The sequence below is a fragment of the Leptonychotes weddellii genome, chromosome 1 (assembly GCF_054177405.1).
Source record: "Leptonychotes weddellii isolate Sample4059 chromosome 1, ASM5417740v2, whole genome shotgun sequence".
Classification (NCBI taxonomy): domain Eukaryota; kingdom Metazoa; phylum Chordata; class Mammalia; order Carnivora; family Phocidae; genus Leptonychotes; species Leptonychotes weddellii.
Genome location: NC_138369.1, coordinates 77,592,539 through 77,617,096, shown reverse-complemented (window position 1 = coordinate 77,617,096; position 24,558 = coordinate 77,592,539). Strand labels below are relative to the sequence as shown.

At 46.5% G+C, this 24,558-nt stretch overlaps 1 protein-coding gene across 1 annotated transcript in view; it reads right to left on the bottom strand.

The window, feature by feature from the left end:
• Positions 1 to 24,558, bottom strand: part of BFSP2 (beaded filament structural protein 2) — a 64,139-nt gene that overhangs the window by 2,498 nt on the left and 37,083 nt on the right. Inside the window, exons 3-6 of the mRNA XM_081826473.1 lie at positions 21,686 to 21,842; positions 20,477 to 20,638; positions 7,715 to 7,846; positions 688 to 908 (exon numbers count right to left, since the gene is read on the bottom strand). Coding sequence (XP_081682599.1) covers positions 688 to 908; positions 7,715 to 7,846; positions 20,477 to 20,638; positions 21,686 to 21,842 — 672 coding nt within the window. The remainder of the gene's footprint in view (positions 1 to 687; positions 909 to 7,714; positions 7,847 to 20,476; positions 20,639 to 21,685; positions 21,843 to 24,558) is intronic.

Below are 24,558 nucleotides of genomic sequence, written 5' to 3'. Positions count from 1 at the left end.
AACTGTGGAAAGAGCCCAGATGTCCATCGACGGATGAATGGATAAAGAAGATGTGGTATATATATACAATGGAATATTATGCAGCCATCAAAAAAATGAAATCTTGCCATTTGCAATGACATGGATGGAACTAGAGGGTATTTTGTTAAGCGAAATAAGTCAATCAGAGAAAGACAATTATCATAGGCTCTCACTGATACGTGGAATTTAAGAAACACAACAGAGGATCATAGGGGAAGAGAGGAAAAAATAAAACAAGATGAAACCAGAGAGGGAGACAAACCATAAGAGACTCTTAATCATAGGAAACAAACTGAGGGTTGTTGGAGGGGAGGGACACGGAGGGAAGCGGTAACTGGGTGATGGGTATTAAGGAGGGCACGCGATGTAATGAGCACTGGGTGTTATATAAGACTGATGAATCACAGACCTGTACCTCTGAAACCAATAATACATTATATGTTAATTAATTGAATTTAAATTGAGAAGCATACATTTGAAAAAAAAAATCCTGCAAGGACACAGGCTGTGGGAGTGTGTGTGTGCGCACGTGTGTGTGTGTTGGGGAGTTTGAGGGTGATTTCTCCTTCTTACCTTAGTTGCTTCTATAGTGTTTGAAAAACTTCTAATTTCGAACCTATGAGTATGTAGAGCTGTCACAGGAATGCGGGGCGAGGAGAGGCTTACCAGCTCTCCTCCCTGTCCAGCAGGGCGTGGTAGGACGCCACGTCCCTCTGCAGCTGGGCCTTGCGCGCCCGCAGATGCTCGCGAGCCTCCTGCTGCTGCCCGGCCTCCCAGCGCATCTCCCTGAGCTCCGCCTCCAGCCTGCTGACCACAGCGCCCAGGCTCTGGAGCTCGATGTCGTGCCAGTGCTTGGCGTCGTGCAACGTGTTCTCCAGGCCTCGTTTCTGCCAAAGAGAGAACGCAGTCCACACCCGAGGCCGCAGGCAGGGCCCTCGAAGAGGGAGGTGGGCACAGCTGTGGGAAGTGCTGCGCTGGGCCTGGGCTGTCCCTTACTCCAAGGACAATGGCCTCGCTGGCTTACGGGGGGAATGATGAATCCTCCTCCGGAGGCCAGACTCTTGTTTAGTCTAATTCACTGATGTTTCTGATGAGGGGGCCCGGGGAGGAAGATAGAGAAAAGGGGAAGAAGGCGAGGCAGAAAGATGAAGTATACTGATGAGAGAGAATGAGTGAGAAAGATAATGTGAGAAAAAAATGAGAGTGAGAAATTGACATACACACAAGGGGAGGCAGTTTGCAGGTGTTTTTTTTTCAAACAAATCTTGCTCTCTGAACTGCCTCTGGGCCTTTTTGCTCATGATTTCTCACTCCCTGGGGGGTCCTTTCCTCCTCCACTGCTGAAACCCCTTCCATCATTCAGTTAAAATGCCTTCTCCTCCAGCACGCTTGCCCAGATTGCCAGAGTTAGAATGAATGTCTCTCTGGCCTATATACGCTCAGCAGGTTTTTCTTTAGTGTGTTAGTAGCACACCTTGGCTAATGCCTCTTCCCCTTGCCGCCCCTTCCCTGTGGGCTCCCCACTGCCCCGTCCTGAGCCCGTTTCTCTCTGAGCCATTTTTCCTGCGCCTACGTTGGTTGGTCTCTGCCACCCTCATGATTTTAGTTGTCTCTCTCCCGGTGACTCTTGCATTGATGTTTCCAGGACAGACCTCTCCCCCTGAGCATAAACCTGCTACTGAATTTCTTCCTGGAAATGTATACAGTCCAAGGGCACCTCAAATCAACGTGTCCACAATGGAGCCACTGGCTTCTTTCGGAACCTGTTTGCCTCTCCTATCTGTGCTTCCGCTGGTGAGTTCGCATGGACTAGAAACCTGGCAAAGGCATGTCCCTCATCTTCCTCCCCTCCCTGATTCAATCACCATGGAGTCCTGCCTCTTATATATTCTGGAAAGTTTTCACATTTATGCCCTCTCTCCCCCAGGCACCGGTGCCCAGGATGGATGCTTATCACTGCTACCCTGGGGTAACCTCAGTAGCTTGTAGCTCATCTCTTGGTCTCTAGTTCCTCCTGCCCCTGCATTCTCCACATAGCAGCCACTGTGCTCTGTCCAAAGTCCGAATCTGGATTTGTATCTCCCCTTCCTTCTCACCTGGATCATTCCTACTCATCCCCAAGTGCAAGCTTAGGGGTCACCTCCCCCAGGAAGACTTCCTTGATTGTCTCTTGCCCTTTCCCCCACCAGGCCGGGTTAGGGGCCCCTCCTTTGGGTTTCCATGGCTGCCCAAGTACATGCATGCCCTTAAACTTGTAATAGTGGGCTGAGCTTCTTAGGGGCATGTTTCCTCTACTAGACGGTGAACTCTTGAGAGCAGAAAGGAAGTTTCTGTAACTCCCATGATAAGACAGGGGCTGGCACAGAGTAGGTGCTCAAACGGGTGTGTTGCCAGGATGACAGCACTTGTATTATGGTTACACTTATTGCCCTACCTGTCTCCCCATTAGACTGGAAACCTCCTCTTCCCATATAGCAAGCCTTGCAGACTGTAGGGCTGACCAATAAACACCTTTAAAAAACTGTGTGCATCTATCTTTAACATTTTTTAATAGTTGTCATCATGGTGCACCTATAATTTAGCATCCGGCTTTTTTATATGACACATAACAACAGATAAGTATCTTTTCAAATTGGAGTAAAATCTCAATAATACAACTTTCTGTACCCTGCCCCCTAAGAGGAGATTTTTCATACCCTTTTGATTACTGTGGTTGAAATGGAAGATTCTTGGTCAGGATGCCATCTTGAATCATGGCTCCTGTGAAGCAGGGGCCACCATATCATCTTATTTAAACCATCTTAATTCCATAGGATATAAGAATATTGAGTCAGATTCCCATCCTAGGTATATTTACAGGTGGCAAAAAATGTGACTAGTAGAAAAAAAATCTGGATCAGTATCTGGTCTAGGGTTATTATTTTGGTGAGATCTGAAAACCCCTCTATGGCAATGAAGATGCAGAAATGGCCACCTGCACTTTGAGAATCACTTGTTCCAAACTCTCTGGGTTTTCCTCCTTTGTTCATCAGGAAATTGCTTGGTTTGTAGTGTTTAGTGTTGACATTGGACCTGTAACAGCTGTGATTTGGAAAAAACTTTCATGGAATCACGTTTGGATCATCTGTCTACAGTTTTTGCTCCATGTTCACAGGTGACTTCTCCATGTGGCCTGAGGTTTTCTTTGATGACTTAGGAACCATTGCCCAATGTAGGTTCGTGGAAATGCCTATCAGAGGTCCGCTGTCTCTTTTGTCCCATCCTCAGAGTCCCAGTCCAGCTTTCCCCGCTAAGTCCCTGACATCCTGGCCTGGTTCTCACAGAGACGCTTGGGCTCGAGTGATGGCAGCCAGGCCACTGCTGCCCGTCTCCCAGTTCCAGCCCCCACAGCAGCACAGCACAACACAACAATAAGCACACTTATTGCCCAGTTTCTGGAGATTGAATTGCTAAGCCCTCCAGAAAGTAAAAATAGTGACCTTATGTGATTTCTGGCCTTGAGTTCCATTCCTGATTTGAGCTGACGGAACACAGAGCTCAGTAGGCTTTAAGCACCATTACGGGTCCCTGGCTGCCAATACAAACAGTGCCTTGCTGGCAAAGGGGGCTGCAAGCGCCACCAGCTCGCCTGTCTGAGGTTTGTATGAGCTGCGGGGGCCCTGTGTGTGGGCAGTCTGCTCTGACCGAGGATAATAGGGATGGCTGGATGGACTGAGCTGTCCATATGAAAGCTGCAGAAAGGTGTGCTTCTTATTCCGGCTGTCTGGGCTCCTAACCTCGGCTGTAAGGCCCAGGGACCAGAGCTCTGATCTACCAGCTAGCAGGGGACAGAGGCAGCCCGTCCTGGGTCCCAAGCACAGCCAGCATGTCACTACTCCTAAGTCTTCTGGTTGGGGGTGTGAGTTTTCTTTCGATTGGTTCCAGCAGGCAGGACCATGGGGTTTAAGTGAGGTGATCAGATGATGCCAACTTGGGATTGCTATACCAGGGGTTATAATAATAATTTTACAATGATAACCAGTAATAGATACCATTTATTGACTGCTCACTCTGTGCCAGGCACTGTCCTAAGGGCTTGACCTGCATTGTTTCATCAATCATCCCCATGACTTTATGAGGTAAATTCTGTTCCATCCGGCAGCAGATCACATTTCCAAAGACAGCTGCAATCCCTGTCTCCATCCCACGTGTTCTTTCTCTAGGTGGCCTTGCCACTGCCTCATCAAGAGGTGGCGTTTCTTTCTCTTCTTGTGGGATCTGAGATGGCCCGTGCCTGCTAAGACCAACAGAGTTCTGTATAAGTGATATTCAGGGACTTGTAAGCCCAGGTGTTAAGAGGCCTGGTAGCTTCTGTGCAGGCGCTCTGAGGAAAGCCGGATGCCACATCAGAAGTCCGACTACATGACTGCCATGATTTGAGGAAGTCAGAGCTAGCCACCTGGACAGGCCCCATGGAGGGAGAAAAAGAGATGCACAGCTGAGGCCCCACACATGTGAGCGGAAGCCACCATTCTTGGATGGTCTGGCCCCAGCAGATGCCCAGCTGTCTCTGCCGGACTCCGCCTCAATTGAACACAATTTTACTGTTGTCTTAAGCCACCAACACAGCAGATACATATGATAACCCAAACAGATCCTCACTTCGCAAGTGAGAAAACAGAATCTTAGAGACGTCACTGCGCTAATGAGTAGGGGAGTCAAGATTCCAGATTCCAGAGTGAGTGCCAATCCCCAATTCCAGAAGCCCGCTGTGGTCTAGTAGAGAAATAGAGCCAGAAGGGCTCAGCCCCTCCACTTGTTACTCCCGTTCATGGGCAAACCCCTGAACCACAGTTTGCTCTGCTGCAAAATGGGATGTCAGTCCCAGCCCCCTGCACTTCTCAGTGTTTCTATGAAGGTCCAATGAGAGAATGCAGGTGAGCATGCTCTCATGACTATTAGCATCTCTTTGAAGAAATTACATTTTGGACACTCATCAAGTGCTTTGGGGACATGAAACAAATTAGACATGGTCTCTGCCCTGAAGAAGTTAATGTGATGTCAGTGGATGAGCTGATAGAACCACATGAACCACAGGGCTCTGAATGCAAATGGGTGGCAGGTGGAGAGGTCACCCCACCTGTGATCTAGGCTTTTCGTTGGGTGTAGCACTTGCGTATCTTCTACCTCACCTGTGCCAAGGGTGTGAGGACAGGTAGAGGTGGGCAGAGTTGGGGGGAGGGGTCTCCTTGCAGCCATGGGAAGAACATGTCCAGAGGCTCAAGTGTAGGAGAGCAAAGGGTGAGTTCTAGGCATTTCCCTTCCTGCAGAATCTGGGCTGGTCTGTGAATGAAGCCCAAGCACTGGGTGGTGCTGGAAGGTCTGGCGAAGGAAGGCTTTCTCTTTTACCCCCAGGCAATCTCAGGGGGGAGGGACACTGAAAATGCAGAAGAGAGGGGACAGTAGATAGAGGAATGTCCCAGATGGGGCAACAGTAGACAGGGCAAGTTTACTGAAGGCAGGAGAGAGTGGATAAAACTTCAGAGACATTTTGAGGCTGGAAACAGAAGACAGAAGATCTCCTGTTCGGGGACTTAAACCTTACCTGCAGAATGGTGCAGGTGACAGCGTCTGCGAAGGACAGAGGTGAGGGCAGGCTGGCGCTCGCTGAGAACGGAGGCTGCTGGGAGCAACTGCTCTGGGAGCACAGTACCCTCTGCCGTGTTCAGTCATTTGGTGGAACCCAATCTGGTCATGAGCTTTTAGAGGACGGGAACCATCCACTTCATGTTTACGTCCCTGGGACCTACCTCACAGAGGGCTTAGCACACAGTAGGCAGCCAGTATATGTGTGGCTAAGTAATGCGCCACCTCCATCCAGGTGCAATTCATCCAGGCTTTTCTGATGATGTAGGGTTGAGTATATGCCCAATATTTTGCCTGGCACTTTTTTTTTTAAGATTTTATTTATTTATTTGACAAAGAGAGTGAGAGAGCACAAGCAGGGGGAGCAGGAGAGGGAGAGGGAAAAGCAGGCTCCCCACTGAGCAGGGAGCCTGATGCGGGGCTCGATCCCAGGACCCTGAGATCATGACCTGAGTCGAAGGCAGACGCTTAACTGACTGAGCCACCCAGGCATCCCTGCCTGGCACTTTTTATCACTGGAAGAAGGCAATTTTGGCAGCCACAAGGACATCTGGGGAATAAATGGCAGCCCCTTAACCAGGCTTAAAGGGACTTGGGCAAAAGGCAGCACTCCTAGTATTAGGATCAAGGGTTATGGCAGGTGAATAAAACTGATGAGCATAATATTCACATAACTTAGTAAATAATGCAGTGTCTTTCAGACAATTTTTAAGCTAAAGTAGCATTGTTTTAGGCTGTAGTTTCTCGATTTTTCTCACCTCAGATCCTTTCCTCACATCTCCTCGCACTGACCCTGATCCCATCACAGAATGTAGCAACGAGAAGTGTATCATGTTGTGCTATGCTGTGGCAAGACGAACATCTCCCTGAGCTGACTGGGCAGCTTGTGACCTTGTTGGTCAGAGGACAATGGACCCAAGGGAACTGAAGACACGTGAGGAGGGGAACTGGGGGTGATGGAATGATCTTGGCCACGGGCACTGAAAACATTGTTTCTGAGGGAACCAACTAGAATAAATCCTTGAGCTGACTTGATGGTAGACTAAGACTGCATTGGGAGGTGGGGCTGCTGGTTTGGTGATGGAACAGATTTGGGTGGCAAAATTGAGATGAGGAGGGTATATGGGGAGTGGTAGAAGGGGCACTAGTGATAGTATTGGAACTTTCCCAAGGCTTGAAGCTGATGGGAGACAGGGGCTCCTTGGGCCTCAGTGGAGTCCAGACCCACCTCAGCTGCACAAGGATTACATGAACCATCCCTTCAGGCACTCCAGTGTGGACAACACACTTGTGGTTCAAATCAGTACACATGGCCCCCGCAGGGGGCATCGAGCAGGAGCTATGGGCTTGGTACCCTAATAACTTCAGTTGACCCCAGAGAGCAGAGGGTGAATTGCTAAATTATTAATAATTATTTTAATCACTACTAATAATAAATAATGCAGGAGACCTTCCCACAAACCCCAGTGAGTCTGAGGAGCCTCCTAGTCTTAGTTCGGGGTTCCCTAGAAGCAGAGCCTAAGGCAGGGATCCTGGTACATGTAAATAATTAAGGGGTTGCTCTCAAGAAAAGGGGAGCAAGGAAAGCAGGATAGGGCAGAGGAAGGCGCTAAGCCAGGAGGAGTCTCCATTGGAATCTGGTACAGCCTGATCCCACAGAGAGCCAGCGAGTGTGAATTACAGGGTGCAACCCATTCCACTCGGAAGCAAGCGGGCTGGGCTCTTAAACCCCACCTCAGCTAGTCATTGGCTGAGGGCTAGAGGAGGCGGGCCTAACGCCCAGGCCAGGTGTCCACTGTTTGGCTGAGGCCCATTCTCTGGACAAGTGGGGCATCTAGGGGTGTAAGCAGTCGACACTCACAGCGGTGGCCTGGTGTCGGGTATTTCGGTGGGGCACTAACAGCGTTCACTATACTTGTGGTTCGGTATCAGCTGACCCTTTCCGGCCTCAAGACTCAACATGCTGGGAGGTGGGAATCTCTTGCGAACTCGACCCAGATGACTACAGCTCAACAGCTGAGAGTTAAAATTGACATAAGAAATGCCGGGGCTCTCCCAGCCCACTCACCAGGGCCCGCAAGGATTCCGTCTCGGCCTGGAGGCTCTGGACCCGGCACGAAGTGTTGTGCAGCTCCAGCCTGAGGGCAGCGGCCAGCTTGTCTTCCTGCGTCTGCGCCCGGCGGGCCACCTCTGCCTGTTGCTGTGGAGGGCCAGGTCTCCGCGTGAGCAGGGGAGCGTGGACAGCCCGAACCCCGCCTTCCCTCTCGCCCTCCCCAGGGACCGCTCCACGGCCTCTGACTCAGAGCAAACAACTGGCAGATGGAAAGATCCCTTTTTCCACAGGCGCCCCCACCGATTTGTATCCAAGCGTTTATTTAGTTTGAACACAGAGTACATGCAAGTAGAATACAATTCAAAAGCTTTTTCTGAAGGATTTATAGAAGAAAGTCTCCTTCTGTCCCATGCTTTAATTACCCAGTTCTTCTGTTTCCAGTTTCTTATACCTCTTTCCAGAAATATTTCATATATTTATAAGTAAATATATATGATCATCCTCTCCTTGCCTTGGTACTTAATATATCTTAGAAAATATTCTCTACCAGTATATATAGATCAGTGACATTCTTTTCAATGGCTCCATAATACTGCCTTGTTTGGAAGTACCGTAATTATTCAGAAGCCCTGCACTGATGCGCGCTTAGATTGTTTCCAGTCTTCGCCTGTTACAAACAATGGTGTAAAGAATAACCCTACAACCCTCACTTTCCACACACGGGAGTATCTCTGAGGGGTAAATCCCTGCAGCGGGACTGCTGAGTCAAAGGGTATGCATTTGCCATTTTGATGGATGTTGCCAAATTGCCTTTCGGAGAACTTGTAACCGGTTCCAACGCTGTCAGCCCGTGCTGATTGCCCCACACCTTCTTCAAATGAGGAACTATCCAAGTTGGTCTGATAGTCCCCGTTTTCTTGTAAAAACCAGTCTGGCCACAACTGTGAACACCAGGGGAAGGTCTGTGTTTCGCAATTTCTCCCTCAGCAAGGACATAGTCTGATTCTTTCCCATACTTTCAGGGGATAGGTCATTGCTACTCTTTCTCTCTGCTGGAGGAAAGGGGAAAAACTAGAGATCACCTTCATTCATCTTTGGTACATTCTGACGCATGTCTCTTAGCCAGTGATACGGGAGAAAAAAACCCCTGTTTTCTCTCCTAGTTTACTGGCTGTCTGGATTGACCATTTTTACTACATATGAATACTTATTTATAGGGTTATGCAAAAATAGTCCAATTTAACTAAGAAAACCCAGGTCAAAGGGCTCATATCTCAGGTGTAGTTCTTCCTGTGTGAGAGCTAGAAAGAGGTCAACAAAAATGTCCATTAAAAGTCTGGGATCAGCTAAAGGAGAATGGAAGCTGTGGGCCCAGCTCAGACTGGTCAGTCCATGGCTGTGTGTCCCTGGACCATCATTCAGCCTCTCTGAGCCCCAGTCCCTGTCCACAGAAAGCAAATGACAGCGAGTAGAGTACCTATGAGGCTTCCATTAGGTTATACATGCGGAAACTTTTAGAACCTTAAACTTACACAAATAGTGACTGCATATGTTTTTCTATACGTAAAAAGTAATATTAGCCAAAAATGAGTTTGTAAAAGCCACTGTAGGTTGGATACTACTACTGATAACTAATACACGTTAAGCACTTATTTTGTGCCAAGTCCATTATTTCAGTTAATCTTCACGACTCTATGAAGCAAGTGTCATTGTTACTCTTATTTTACGTGAGGAAACCGAGGCAGAGAGACTGAATTATTTACTCAAGATCGTATGGCTTATAAGGGACAGAGCTGGACTCCCTGCCGCGGCTGACGCCAGAACTGTGCTCTCAACCAGGTTTGAAAGCCGCTGCTTCTGCCAATCCATCAAGACCCCCAAAAGTGGAGCTGTCTTCCCCAAAGTGAAGGTGGACCCCTCTCAAACTTCCTCGTGGTCTGTCAAGTCCTGCTGTGATGGGTCGCCCCGTTTCTCTCCCTGTCTTTGGGGTTGGGACTTGGCCCGGTGGGCTGTGTGGGTGGCTGGGCGGTGGGCGGGCCGGGTTCCGGCAGACAGACGGAGCTGGGAGGTGCAGGTGCAGGGGGTCAGCCGGCAGCTGGAGCCCGCTCCTGAGAGCTCTTGAGAGCAGAGGGTTAAATTTTCAGGAAGTTTGTAAGCTGGTCAGTAAACACAGCTATTATTAAAAATTAAATTATATCCACTTACAATTAAGTTATGTTAAAATGGTAACAAATACTCCAAACACATCACTTGCTAATTTATTTACATTTTATCATTATCTGTGCTATCAAAGTTATTTATATCGATGGTAGCTGTGTGGTAGAAATGACATTTAATGCTGAGCTTCTGAGCATCTCTTCCAAACTCTGTGCTTATTTACCTCAACTTAGGAGTTTGAAATCAGCTGTGGTGAGAGTTATTTACCTCATGGAAGTTGGCAAACACTACAAATCAGGGATTGAATTGTTGTTTTGCTGACTGTCTAGACTTAAAGGGATGCAGAAAATGTTAATAAAGCAGATTAAACTTAAAATGGGTCATGTCTATAGCTGTCGCATCATGAATAGCAAAAAAATTAGAGGGAATATCTTTCCAGTATTTACAAACCATTATCTGATTTAAAAGAAGTTACTCATATCATTGATGAAAGGACTCATTAAGGTTAATGGAAATATCAACCAAAATTCATATCAGAGATATCCTCATTTATCATTGATGTGACTTTTTGCTTAATTGGATATTAATAATCGAGCATATTTTGTAATCTGATTTTGTGACATTATTGTCGATGACAGAATTATAAAAACAGTTGGCAGATTTTGCAAGAAATAGCTAGTCACACTGAAAGTATAGGTGCAAACGGAAAAGCAAAGTACGTATTTTATCCTAAAATTTATGTTATCTCTAAAATTATATAAAGAAAACATCAACAGAAACTTCTATGTTCCTTTACGTGGTATTGTGAATCTGACCGGCACATAAATACACAGGCTTACATTTGTCCTCGGAGAGCAGATATGAAACATACCAGCACGCCCTGGGTAAGAAGCGGGCACGAGTGGAAGTCAAGTCCCACTGAAGGCAAATTTCAAAGCCTAGGTAGGTGGGTTGGGGTAAATCCACTGGCCAAGGCTATCACCACAGTTCCCCAGATGATCTGCCCTCCTCTCAACCCAGACAATGAGTGGTCTGTATTCAGAGGTACGCACTGGTCTCTGGGGGGATGAATGCTCTATCGGAGTGTTTCCCAAACATTCGACAAGCAGCATGGTTTTTCACATATATGAATACTGACTCAAACAATTTTTATTTAAATTGATTCACTTTTTCTTTGTAGATAAATGTGTTTAAAATGGAAACTGTAGATAAGGTCTCAAATTTTATGTGCATCAGTATCATCCAGGGAGCTTGTGAAAATGCAGGTTCTGGTTCAGGAGATCTGAGTGGGCCCAGGAATCTGCATTTAAAACTCCCATGTGATGCCTGGTCCATGGGAACAAAGTTCTAGATTGCTACAGAAACCAATAAAACTGTAAAACTGTATCACTGGTCATAGACAACAAATAGCTGAAAAATTAATAAAATTAAAATAAACCAATGTTATTATATTTGAGCAAATGCTGCCCACCATGTTGCTGAGTCCCAAAGCCTGCTTTCTCTTTGTTGAAACATGAGACTGATGAGTATAAGAGAAGTGTTAATGACCTACTGGCACCAAATGGACTCTTTCTTATATAGTTTAATTAAGATTGAAAGAGAAAAAAATGAATTTGATCACTATGAGATTCAGTGTCATTTTATATCATGCCCAATACCTTCTCAAATCAGCTTACAAGTGATACTTGCCTTTCATCTGGGGACAGTCAACTGCTTTAACTCACCTAAATGTATTACCTGCTCTTCTCCAATGGCTTTTTAGAGTTATGCTTTCTGATTAATAATTACTTCTATTTCCATTTCAACCCAATGCCTTCAGGATTTCTCCTCACAGACCATACAGCAGGTATGTCATTCTAGACCCTGAGGATAGGAAGGTAGGACTGTGTTTGTTGCTCAGTGCAGTCGCTAGGATGTGTAATGAGATTCAAATATGTTGGTCCCCAGGCTTTCAAGCCAGCCTGAAATCTTGGCTCTGCTGTGCAGGGGCTAGGCTGCCGTGTTTGCACTCCATCTATATTTCTGGGACAGGAGAGCATATTGACACTTTGAAATAGGGTAAAAAATTTTGAATAAAAAAATTTAAATTAAGTGCACATGGAAGATGGATGGGAGAGAAGCAAAGCAGCTTGCTTTGGAGTAAGTCGGAGGAAGTATTTGAGAGTCCCCACATGGAGGGGGAAAAGGGCCATCTCCAAACCCATCCCTCTGCTATGCAGGGGTGTTCTTAGCAGAACATGTGTCCAAGATGAGTGCTGAGAGGCTGAAATGTGTACTCTGCCTTTCTCCAGCAGTTGCTGTGTGGATTTCAGCCAGTCTGCTCAAGCTCTCTGTTTTGGCAGCTGGTGAACAAGAGCTTTACAAGAGCCTTGTTCTGCTGCCGAGTACAGCTGACTGCCTTGCTCTGCAGCCTCTTAGACCTCACAGGATCACACTAATCTCATGGTGTTCACTATCATGGAAAAAGGGAAAGCAGTGGATTCCTTGGGGATACAGGGGTTCCCCGTCTTGTATCACAGAGGAATCTTATCCCACAGGGAGGGCACAGAATCATGGTTTGGGAAGATCATGACAAAGGTCTGGCCTAACTTTCTGGACCCTCAAGACAAAGGCCTCTCAACCTCACATTCCATGAGACACTGAATCAAGACTCCCCCGCACTCCATGTGATCTGTCCAGGACAACCTAGCTGTTCAGAGTGATGATTCTGGAGTCAGAAAGTGTGGTCTGAATCTCAGTTCCACCACTTTGGAACCGTGTGTTCTTGGGGAAGTGACTAACCTCTCTGTGCCTTAGTCCCCTCCTCTATGAAATGGATAAGATCACAATACCTAACTCCTGGTGGGAAGATGAAAGGAGAACAGGCCTGTCAGGGACTTAGAGCCTGGTCTGGGCACTTGGTACACGCTTACTAAATGCTCTGCTGGAGCTGTTCTCAAGCATGTTGTCTTCTGCCTTGGAGAAGAATGGTCTTTCTCTCCGTTTCCTGCCACCTGCACTCAGCCAAACTCGCACTAGATTATAGGTAACTTGTGTGCGGGGGACAACTTCTTCCTGATGCCTCTGTCTGCCCTGGGGACCTAACATGGTGCTTTACACCTCGGGCACGCCCAACACATTTACTGAAGGTCCACAGTGTGTCCTAGGCACATGTTAGGGACTATGGAAATGGAGGGTCCACCAGCAATGGAATGAAATCTCACCTCCTTTTCATTAGGAGGATTAGCTATCAGTATTATAATGACCATGGGGTATCATATAAATGTTATTTAGCTAAGGATAGCTGTGGACAAGCAGCGTCCACACCCCTGACCTACTCGAGCCAGACGTAGGATTTATTTGGGAGAAGGCTGGATGCCATCTGGTTTCACCTGAGACACGAGTTCTCCTTAGTGGGAACTAAAAAGAAGTACATGTCTCACTCGGTGGAACTTCAGTGTTGGCAGGAGGGCTGGCCTGGTGAGGGTAAGCCAAGTGTCTCCTTGAATTGATTGACACAAGAACTGCCTGGCCATTGAAGCGGCTCACAAAAGGCTATGGGACCAATTCCCAGCCTCAGCGGAAGCTGCCCAAGGACACACCGAGGGACACCTGGCTTTGCAGACTTGCTGCCCCTCGGTCATAAGGAAGGGTACACTGCTGAAGAAGGTGGCGGAACAGGCTCAGCAGTGAGTGTGGTTCCAAAGAGAAAAATATGTTTTTCTTCTTAAGGTATTATTGAAGAAGTTTAAACGATAGTATTTTTCTTCTGGTTCATGGAGATCATCCCATTCTGAAGAAGCGACTCCTCTGCTCTGTCTCTTCTCAGAGACTGATAAGTGTTGAACGCAAACCATACTACTTTAATTTCTCAGGGATTTGGGTTATTTTATCTTTGCAAGTCTCTTATTTTGGAAGTAAGGTCCCTACCCTTTCCATGGGAAAGAAATACCATTGAGAAATACCAAAGATAGCTTTGAGATCTCAGAATCGGGTGGCCAGGAATGGCCAGGGACTTTGTCCCCACAGCCCCAGGCATGAGGCCTGGCACCTGCTTTGTGCTTGACAAATGGAGTCTGAATGAGCGAGTGAGTGCAGATTTCTTGGTAGTATGTAGAGTTTACCGTGTCGGGGGATCCTCTATATAGTCACTCAAATATTGGTTGTCGACCAGTTGTGGGGTTGGAAACACAACGTGGAGGCTGAGAGCCTGGAATTGCCCTCTACAATATACATGTTGTACTGGGTAAGGGTAAAGAACAGGTGAAAGATAGGCAGGGCCTACCTCAATGCAACAGTCTCTTTAGTTTCCCTTTTAACAACTACTTGGATTCCCTTCACTCTGTCTCCCAGTTCTAACCAGCTTGGCTATGCTCCTGTAACATACAGTGACGGGAACCCAATCCTGGCCTCCCAGCTCCTATAGTAATCCTGCCTTATTGGCTAACAATGTCTTTTGAGAGCCACCTGGAACCATCATAACTTAAGTAAAAAGACAATTGACAAGCTGGGGACATATTTACAACATATTGCAGGGAGAGGACTAATTTCTCCTGTGTACAAAGAGTCACTACAAACCAGTACTAAAAAGTCCAAGACCTAATAAAAATGGGCAAGGGATATGATCTGATAGTATACACAAGAACAAATATGGCTGGAATTCAGCATGTAAAAAGATGTTCCACCTTCCTTATAATATGAGAAATGCAAAATAAAACTGCACTGAAAAACCATGCTTTACCTCTAATATTGACAAGGATCACAAGGTATGAGAACTCACAGTATTGGTGAGGATGTGGGGAAATGGGCACTCTCAAACATTTCTGATGAGAACGTAAATTGTTACAACCTTTCCTGAGGGTAATTGACAATATTTATCAAAATTACCACTGTGCATAATTTTTGACCCTGCAATTCCACATCTTATGAATTTATCCAGCAGATATATTTCTATATTGGGGAATGAGGGACATACGTATTCTAATGTATAAAAGCAAAAGATTGGAAGCCACCTAAATATTGATCAGCAGGGCATTAAATAAATCCTGGGATATCCATTGCTAGAACAGGCATTTTTTTCTGTTGAGGGCCAGATAGTAAATATTTTAGGTTTAGGAGACCATATGGCCTCCATTGCAACTATTCCACTCTGCTGGTGTATGCAAATGCAGCCATAGACAATATATAAGTGAGTGAGCAAAGCTGGGTTTCAATAAAACTTATTTAAAACAGGCAGTGGAGGGGCGCCTGGGTGGCTCAGTTGGTTAAGCGACTGCCTTCGGCTCAGGTCATGATCCTGGAGTCCCGGGATCGAGTCCCGCATCGGGCTCCCTGCTCGGCAGGGAGTCTGCTTCTCCCTCTGACCCTCCTCCCTCTCCTGCTCTCTGTCTCTCATTCTCTCTGAAATAAATAAAAATAAAATCTTTAAAAAAAAAAAAATAAAAAAAATAAAACAGGCAGTGGGTTAGATTTGGCTTGTGGGCCACAGTTTGCTGCCCACTGTGGTATAATATCATGCCATCTAAAAAGCAGCATGTTCTGAATACTACTATTTGTGTAAAGAGAGAGAGAATATATACATATTTCCTTGGATGTGCATAAGGTATCTCTGAAAGGACTCATAGTAAAAGGATAACATTGACTGACCCTGTAGAAAAGAACTGGGTGGCTGGGACATGGGTTGGATGTCATTTTTCACTGTGTATCATTTTGTACATTTTGAACTTTGAAACAAGTGAAGGTATTATATATTAAAAATGCTTACATAAAATCCAAGTATATGAAAAATGAAATAAAAGTGAGCTGGGGCCCTTTTGCAAAGCCCTCCCTGAGACATACTAGAAAGGCTAGAGGACTCCCCTTCAGTGCTTGCAGGAAGCACACCAGAATAGACCATGGCTTGTTTCACTGAAGAGACATCAGGGATTATAGCCAACTCATCAACACACAGGGACCCCTAGATTACAGATGCTTTTAGGGGTTCTGCTCTTTCTATTCTCCTTGAAAGGAACTCTCCCAGTTGGCTCTCGTGGTGATACCACATCGGGCCATCTTGTCATCTAGAGCCAGTGACCCCAGTTGACTAGTAGAAACCCATTCCAATCCAATTTCATATATTCTAGAAAATATTCACTCTTCTTTGTACAAGCAAGCAAAGAGAGGGTGTCGATATGGCAGCCTATATAAAATATTTGCCCTTTCAGGGGAAATTATTGTTTGTGAATGTGGATGATATGGAGACATGTTATCTAAGGTTCCTAATCTGTTCATGGTTAGATCTAGACCTATGTTGTCCAACATGGTAGCCACTAGCCACACGTAGCTATTTAGATAAAGATTAATAAATAAAATTAAAAGCTTAGTTTCTCAGCTGGATCAGGCACATTCCCAGTGCTCAACAGTGCATGTGGCCAGTGGCTCACATACTGGATAGCTGTGCAGACTACACAACGGTCCTATCCTCACAGAAATTGCTACTAGAGGACACTGTTCTAGTCAGTGGCTAATGTCTCTTCCAGCTCTAAGCCTATCAATAACCAGAAACCTCACGATTCATCTCCATCTATTCACCTCTCCATGCTCAACTGTCTCCACACCTGGCTGTTTAAGGCATGATGGTTACAGCTCCCTTAAAGTTCCTGACCACGAATCCCTTGAACTGATCTGAGGCAAGTGCAGACCACTATCAGAAGAGACAGCATGGGTGCATTTGCTGTGGGGTTCCTGGCCCCTAGGGGCTATTGAAAGGAAGCTGAGTTCTCTCTTGTCGGCACCTCCTACCCTACCACACCAGCTGGAGCTGGTAATTGAATAAGCCTTTGGTTATTGTACACATCCTCCCAATTTGGTGAACAAGGGACAGAGAAGAGGCTTCCAGGAGTGAGGGTGTGGAGCCCTTCCCTGGGAGGAAGATCCCAGGGAGGAGGTTAAGAACGCAAAACAGAGCTTGTCTTGCTGCTACAGAATGGAAACATCTCAGCATAGGAATGCTAGGAAAGAGGTGAATGATAGAGGCTCTCCCATATTCCCCAAGGTGGCCCATTTAGAGTCTGTGGGTTGCAGACTGGGGAATGTATTCCGTGGGTAGCCAGGAGGTCTGGAGGGTGGGATGGCATGTTGTCTGTGGTTCCCCAAGCATCCCCAAATACCTAGGGCTGGGTAACCACAACAAGCAGACAAGGGAGGGCCGGCCTGGAAGACCCTCCAGAAATTCTCTGGACAAAACTGACCCCACCCCCCCAAACATGGAGTTATGTTGAGAACTTGAGAAGCTCCAAAAGCTGGACTACCAAAGTTCCCAACATCCATGGCCGAGGCTGGAGAGAACCTAGCCCGAACCTCTTTATAAACTTAATGACTTAAGAGGAGTTAGCAGATAACTTGGGAACAGATGCTGATGGCATCCACCTCTATCCCTCAGGAACCTTTATCCCAAAACATGTGGTTCTCCCCACCCTTCCATTCCACCGCCAGATTCTACCCTTTGGGAGAGCTTTCTCTGAAGTCTTTGAGAGGTCACTCTGCTAGCAGACGGCAGATGTCTGATGGGGATGATATTACTACTCCAGCTTCCTCACCTTTCCCCTCTCTTGTATTCTGTACTGTTCCCCAGAAACCCTGTGGGTGCAGAGTCCCGTCTCCCACAGTGGGTGCTGGTTGGTTAGTGAGTTCTTTGTTGGTTCCCTTCTCTGCTTCTTCTCTACTGGTATTTTTGTCCCCCTCCTCTCCCAACTTCCAGATAAATAATTTCCTCTTTAATATTTGTCTCACACAGGGTCAGTTTCTGGGGAAACCTAAACAAAGACATAAATTAATCATGTCAATTAATTTTCAGCCTCCCCAGGCTGAAAGGTAATTAAATACATGTCTGTACGCTCTCTGCAAAAGGTTTGAAAGGAGTGTCTGCTAAGCCATTACACATTTATGCTTTGCTGCCAAGAAACCAACAAGAGGTGCTCAGGATGGGCAAATGTCAGCCCCCAAGGGCATGACAGCAACTGACAAAACTATTTATTGGAGGACTTCTGGCTGTCAGTTCTGATCTCTGTTGACGATCAGAGGAATTCACTCATTCTGCAAATATTTTCTGATCTCCACCTCTCTGCAAGAGGCCCCGGTAGCATCAGCCAAATGAAAACAAGTACTGTCTGTTTTCTCTGAGATGTAGCTTTCAGATTACTCTATTAAAAAAAAACACTAATGAATCTGCTCAGAATTAATGCTTGAATTACCGTTGGGCTGGTGATGATTCTCAAGAGGGTGAAGGGTGAGTAATAATGGCCAGGATTTTTTCTTTTTCACACTATGCAGGATTTCTTTCTGTTCTTTACCATGCCCCATCCCCCTTCCATAAATAAATAATCACTGCAGTGTGGGGTATGCCCCAGGAGTGTTGCGACAAAAGCAAGGTTGCAAACTCCTGGGCCACAGAGCTCTCGCTTTGGGAACCAGGGCGGAGGAGGACCGACTACCCAATGTGGAGAAAAGGTGCCTGGCCCTAGAGCCAGGAGGGCGGAAGGACGGTGCTGCCAGACAGTCATGTGACCTCAGGACATCAGCTGCCCTCTCTCAATCTGTTTCCTCACCTCTCAAGTGAAGAACGGGGATGCTCTGGTGGCTAAGGTCATGAATTATGAATATTCATGAGTCTCTTAAAAAAGAAGCAACGGACCAAAACCAAATCTATGGTTTGGTTTCACTTTCCCTTTGTGTTTTTCCCCCTCTCACCTGGTTGGGGGGGAGGGTGGGAGACTGCCTGTTTTGAGGTTACTAGGCACTGTTTGCCCTAAAAAGAGTTTGCAGTGACCTGGCTCAAGGAATTAAGGTCAGAAAGAAAAGGGGCTGTTGAAAGGAGATGGGGGGGGTGGAGAAATGGCGGAGTAAAGATGTTTTTGATGGATCCAGAATTGGTGAAGACCCTGCTGGGAAGGTTCCTGTTGATACTGAGGGTGCAGGGGACTGAGGGGGCATGGGAGAACAAAGAACAGAAAAGGTCTTCCTTGGGTTTTTTTGTTTTTTGGTAGCTTTTATAAACTCTGGTGGCTCTCAAGCCTGGCTGAATATTCGAATCATCCAGAGAGTTGGAAAAAAAGTCACAAAGTCCCTCTCCTTCTTCTGATTTAATTGGTCTTAGATGGGGCCTGGGCATGAGCATTCTTGAAAATGCTCTGGGATAATTCTGCTGTGCAGCTGGGATTGAGACCTACTGAACAGTAACCCAGAGCACAGGAAGAGCCTGCTTGCTTTCTCTCAAAAAAATAAGCTACCTTATTTTTCATACGTTCTCTACACTTTCCTTCCTCTTCTGTTCTTCTCGCCCGGTGCCTCAGAATCCCCAAGTCATACATGGATGGGAGATGGAGAAAGGTAGAACAAACCCTGTGCATTCTATGTTCTGGTTAATTCCTTTATTATTTACCAGGTTTAATAAAAGATGTTTCCCTCCATGCATATAACTCATACTGCTTAAGAAAAACTTGAAAAAATATTATACTCAAAAACAAGAAAGAAAAAAACATCTCAACATGTCACATAGGTCCCTCCCCCAAAGACAACCACTGTTAACACCAATACATTTTAATGTTTTCTTTCTAATTTTTTCTTGATGCCTCATTTCTTTGTTTGAGTGCTTTCTACTATGTCTACCAGGGGTTGGCCAACTGCAGCCTGCCGGTGAATCCAGCCTACTTTTTGTTTCTATAAATAAAGTTTTATTGGAACAGAGCCATGCTTATGTGTTACCTTTTTTTTTTTAAGATTTTTTTTTTATTTGACAGCGAGAGAGACACAGTGAGAGAGGGAACACAGGCAGGGGGAGTGGGAGAGGGAAAAGCAGGCTTCCCGCAGAGCAGGGAGCCCGATGTGGGATTCGATCCCAGGACCCTGGAACCATGACCTGAGCCGAAGCCAGACGCTCAACGACTGAGCCACCCAGGCGCCCCTTATGTGTTACCTTTTGTCTTTCACACTACCAGGGCAGAGTTGAATAGTTGTAATAGATTATCAGGCCCAGGAAGCCTCATATTTATTGTTTGGTGCTTGAAAGAAAAAGTTTGTTGGTTCCTGGTACATACCCTTCTGTACTCTCTTATTTGCCCCACTTGACCTTATTACGTGAGCATTTCCCATGTTGTTATAAATGCTTCGTAAATATTTCTAATAGCTCCCTGGTATTTCATTGCATGGAAAGGCTGTGGCTTAGCCTTACTCTTATTATTAAACATTTATGTGCTTTCCGCCTAATTTTTTTCATTCTTATAATGAATGCTTCAGTGAATACATATAAATTTTATCTATATTTTCAATTATTTCTTTAAGACAGTGTCTAGATTCTTCAACTGGTAGGTAGGGGCATTTCAAGATTCTCGATACAGATCATCAATTCCCTTGCTCAAAGATGTCATAGTAGCTTATACTCCTCAGTAATATAGGGGAGAACCTACTTCACCACGCACTTGTGGGCATTGAGTATTACCATTTTCAACATGTTACCTTTAGACAGGGAAGCAAAATGTTACTATTTTAAATTGTATTTCTCTTATGTCTAATGAGATCGAAACTGTTGCATTTCTTCTCTCCTATGTTGACTGCTTTTCACCTTTGCTTGACCTCCTTCTGCACAGGGAGCAGGTCCTGCCTCACCTTGGCTTGGAGCAAGGCCCCTGCTTCCGCCCGGTTCTTTTCGACATCTTTCTCCCAGTGGATCCTGATGGTCTCAAGGATGTCGTCCAGACCAGTGCCGATGGGTACACCCATTTGTTCCAGCTCAGACCCTGCCAGCTGTTTGTACAGCACTTTCACATCCTGCGAATGACAATATACACTCCAGGTGAGCTCCAGGGGACAAGGAGAGCACACAGAATTTCAGCCAGCAGAAGCCCGGGTCTGTGGGCACCCCTGTGCTTCTCGTTCTGCTCCTGCCAAACATGGGGCTTCACAGAGACTGGCAAAGTCCCCGGTCCCCTCGCCACACGCATGCCACAGTCTTTGGCAAGAAGGAGGCGTTTCTCAGGCCGGTGTTCGCAAGCCCGGGCCCCCTCAAAGCAAATATCAAAATACATAAACCGCAAAATAACACAGAGGAAGCAACAACAGCCAGATGAAATGTATGAATTCTGTAAAGTCAGAGTAGGCTGGGAGAGATTTGGAGGCCACTGAAGGGTGAGTGGTGGAGAGTGGCGGCGAGCGGCGGAGCTAAGAGCAGGAGGAAGCGGCCTTAGTGCCCGTGGTCAGCCTGAGGGCGGACGAAAGAAGGAACTTCCCAAGGGAAGCGGAGTTAAATGGGTTTTGACTTTTTTGGCTGAAAGCACGTTCCATGTCCGCTCAGACAGTGACACGTGGGAGGTGGATGAGTCGGGCCGCTCTGCCGGCAACTGGACGGAGTCATGGGGGGAGGTCCCGTTGAGTCCTGTCACTCAGTGAGCTGACGGAATTTCGTTAACGAGTGTGTGCAAACCCCAGCCCGGGTCTAGCTTCAGAGTTATTTTGTTTATTCGGTGCAGCGTTAAAAAAGAAAAAAAGAGAAAGAAAAAAAGACCTGGAATACAAGGACTTGAGGTAGGGGATGCTCTCTCTCCAGCTCGACACAGGCCCCCTCACTCTCCAGTGTGGACCTGCCTTCCCCTCCCCTTGTGTCCCAGCCCGGGGCCTGAGGCCGTCTGAACTTGAGACTCCGGCCGTCACCTCACCCACTGCAAGGATTCGGGCGTGTTTTATCCGCAGCCCCGCGGGGGCAGGCGAGGGGGACAGGCCGAGGGGGACAGGAGCTAGCCTCACCGATGGCCGGCTCCGCCAGACAGGCGCGGGCCTCTGGGCTGCAACCAAGCCAGCGTCGGCCCGGCCCCCACCTACCTCTTCGTAGCTCCTTGACAGAAAGCAGAGTTCTTCTTTCAGGCGTTCTATTTGACTCTCCAGATCCATTTTTGACAAATTAGCTTCATCAATGACTTTATACAGAGAGTTAATTTCCTCTTCCGCTGCCTTTCGAAATGGCTGCTCATTTTCATATCTGCAGATAAAGGAGCTTAATCAGCATAGGTGGGCAACCCCAAAGGGGAAATAATCAGATTACAAATGTTACCAACAGGCCAATTATGTGATAGACAAATGGATGTTAGAAGTCACCGTTCCAACAGCTCTGAGGGCACTGTTAACGCAAGTGTTACATGTTGATTTATTAAAATGAAAGTGATGGGCGCCTGGGTGGCTCAGTTGGTTAAGCGACTGCCTTCGGCTCAGGTCATGATCCTGGAGTCCCGGGATCGAGTCCCGCGTCGGGCTCCCTGCTCAGCGGGGGGGTCTGCTTCTCCCTCTGACCCTTCCCCTCTCATGCTCTCTGTCTCTCATTCTCTCTCTCGCAAATTAAAAAAATAAAAATAAAAAAAAAATAAAATAAAATGAAAGTGATGGCAGCCAATTTCTGATAACCTAGCTTCACAGGCTGCCACGCTCATGGGGCCCTGGAAGCACAGAACTCTAGGGAAGGCTTCTCCAGGAGTTGAGATCCAGGTAGGGGGATGTGGCATGTCACCATTATTCTGATTTGTCATCCTTTTCCCCCGAGGATCCTTTAACAAACATTACTGAGAATCTGCTAAGCACAGGCTAATGATCCCCAAATGAAAAACACAGTTTCTGTCTCCAAAGAGCCCGTGTGAAATTTTAAAACTGTGGCTGCAAACCCAAATGCTTTCAGGGGCCAAGTGGGGAATATAGATGAGGGATGAGGGCCGGGTCTGGGAAGCAGGGAGAGGTGGGGATTGAAGCCCACAGGACAGCTCATCTTTCACGAAAGGGGACCTGCTGCTCAGCTCTTCCTGTTACTGCTGCGTGGGAAGGGGTGTGCCAGTTCTCTCTGAGAGAAATGGGAAACCTGGATTTATATGCGAAATATCCAGAGCTTTAAAAACTTGCAGCCTATACAATAACACATAGGCACACCCATCGACACAAATCTGAAACTTCCCCCCTGAGTTCTTTCCATCTCTGGTTTGCACAGAGCCTTCTTTCTATAAACCACCCAACATCTTTGCCAATTTCTCTCAGTGTTACTCCTTTCCTTCTACGGCCTTCCACCCAGCTGTACCCTCAGCCACATTTCACACCTTACCTTCATCCATCCATAGAACGGAGAAATCTCACATTACTCATTGAAAAAAGCATCTTAGGGTTTTAGAGTTTTAAGGGAATTTAGGATTCAACTATTCAAACTCTTACCCAGTGACAATCCCTTGATAGCGTTCTTTAAAAAAAAAAAAAGATTTATTTATTTATTCGAGAGAGAGGGTGCTTGAGAGAGTGCAAGCGAGAGTGCAGGAGCAGGGGAGGGGCAGAGAGAGAAGGAGAGGGAGAGAGAATCTCCAGCAGACTCCCCGCAGAGCATGGGGGCCTGACATGGGGCTCCATCCCAGGACTCTGAAATCCTGACCTGAGCCGAAATCAAGAATCAGTTGCCTAACCAACTGAACCACGCTGGTGTCCCTCGACAGCATTCCTGATAGGTGATCATGTAGCCTCTACTTGACTACTTCCAGTGACAGGGAACTCATCACCTACCACCATCACCATTCCATTTTAGGACAGATCTAATTATGGAGATTTCTTCCTTCAAGAGCTTAAGTCTTCATTCCTGTAAGAGTCTGAGTTCCACTCACTGGAGCATCCAAAGTTAGTCTGATCCTTCCTTCTGGCAGTCCTATAAATATTGAGTCTAGTCTCTTATATCATTCTCTTTTCCCCTCATCACTTCCTCCGAGCCTTTTGTTCCTCAGGTTAAACATTCCCAGTTCCCCCATTATTCATATAAATTGGTTTCCATATCCCTCATCATCAGTGGCAGGGACTTTGTATTCTTAGCATCCACCTTCAGGCTTCAAATATATGCGTGGAATGATTAGAAATGCTCTAATTGGTCCACATCTTTCTCAAAATATGATTCAGAGACTGGAATGCAAAACTCCAGATGTTGCCTGATCAGTTCAGAGTCCCGGGGGACTGTCTGCTCCTTTGTTAAAACCCTTTAATTCTATTCATCATGGGCCCTAAGGTTTGCTTTGTGGGTTTTTGTTTGCATGTTTGTTCATTTGATTTTGACCAGCTGTATTTGCTGCTGACTAATATTGGGTGTCCTGTCAATTAGAGTCCCTGACCATTTTTCACAAGTCCAATAACCCTGTCCTTTCTGGGTGCACCTGGTATTTGAACCCCAAAATAGGAGTTCATATATATCCTCTTTCAGTTTCACTGGCCCATTGTTCCAATGTGTTAGGATCATTCTTCTCCTTGCCAGCCCTCCTGGCTTTGTGTCTTCTGCCATTTTGCCCTTTCATGCCAAGGTAGCTTTCATGCACCTTACAGTTAAAAATAGTAAATGCAGGAACCGAGGACAGAGCCCTGTGGCATACCGCTAGAGACTTTCCTCAGAGTCGGACCTGCACCTTTGAATCTCCCTCCCCCCGAAGAACTGGTTTTTGAAGTCATTTTTATCTACTCTATATGTAGGATTAGATTCTCTACCCATATATATTCTTCATGAAGGACTGTATTTTTATTAACATTTAGTCCTTTTGGAATCAAGTCCTGCCCTTCCAGCTGGCATGAAAACCCACCCATATCACTGGGATTGGTCCCTGCTGACCGGGGCCGGAAGAATCCCCCTTGTGCCTCTGAAGTCCTGTTTTGCTTCTCTCTCCAGGGAGCCTGGCCCCTTCCAGGGTGTGCTCCAG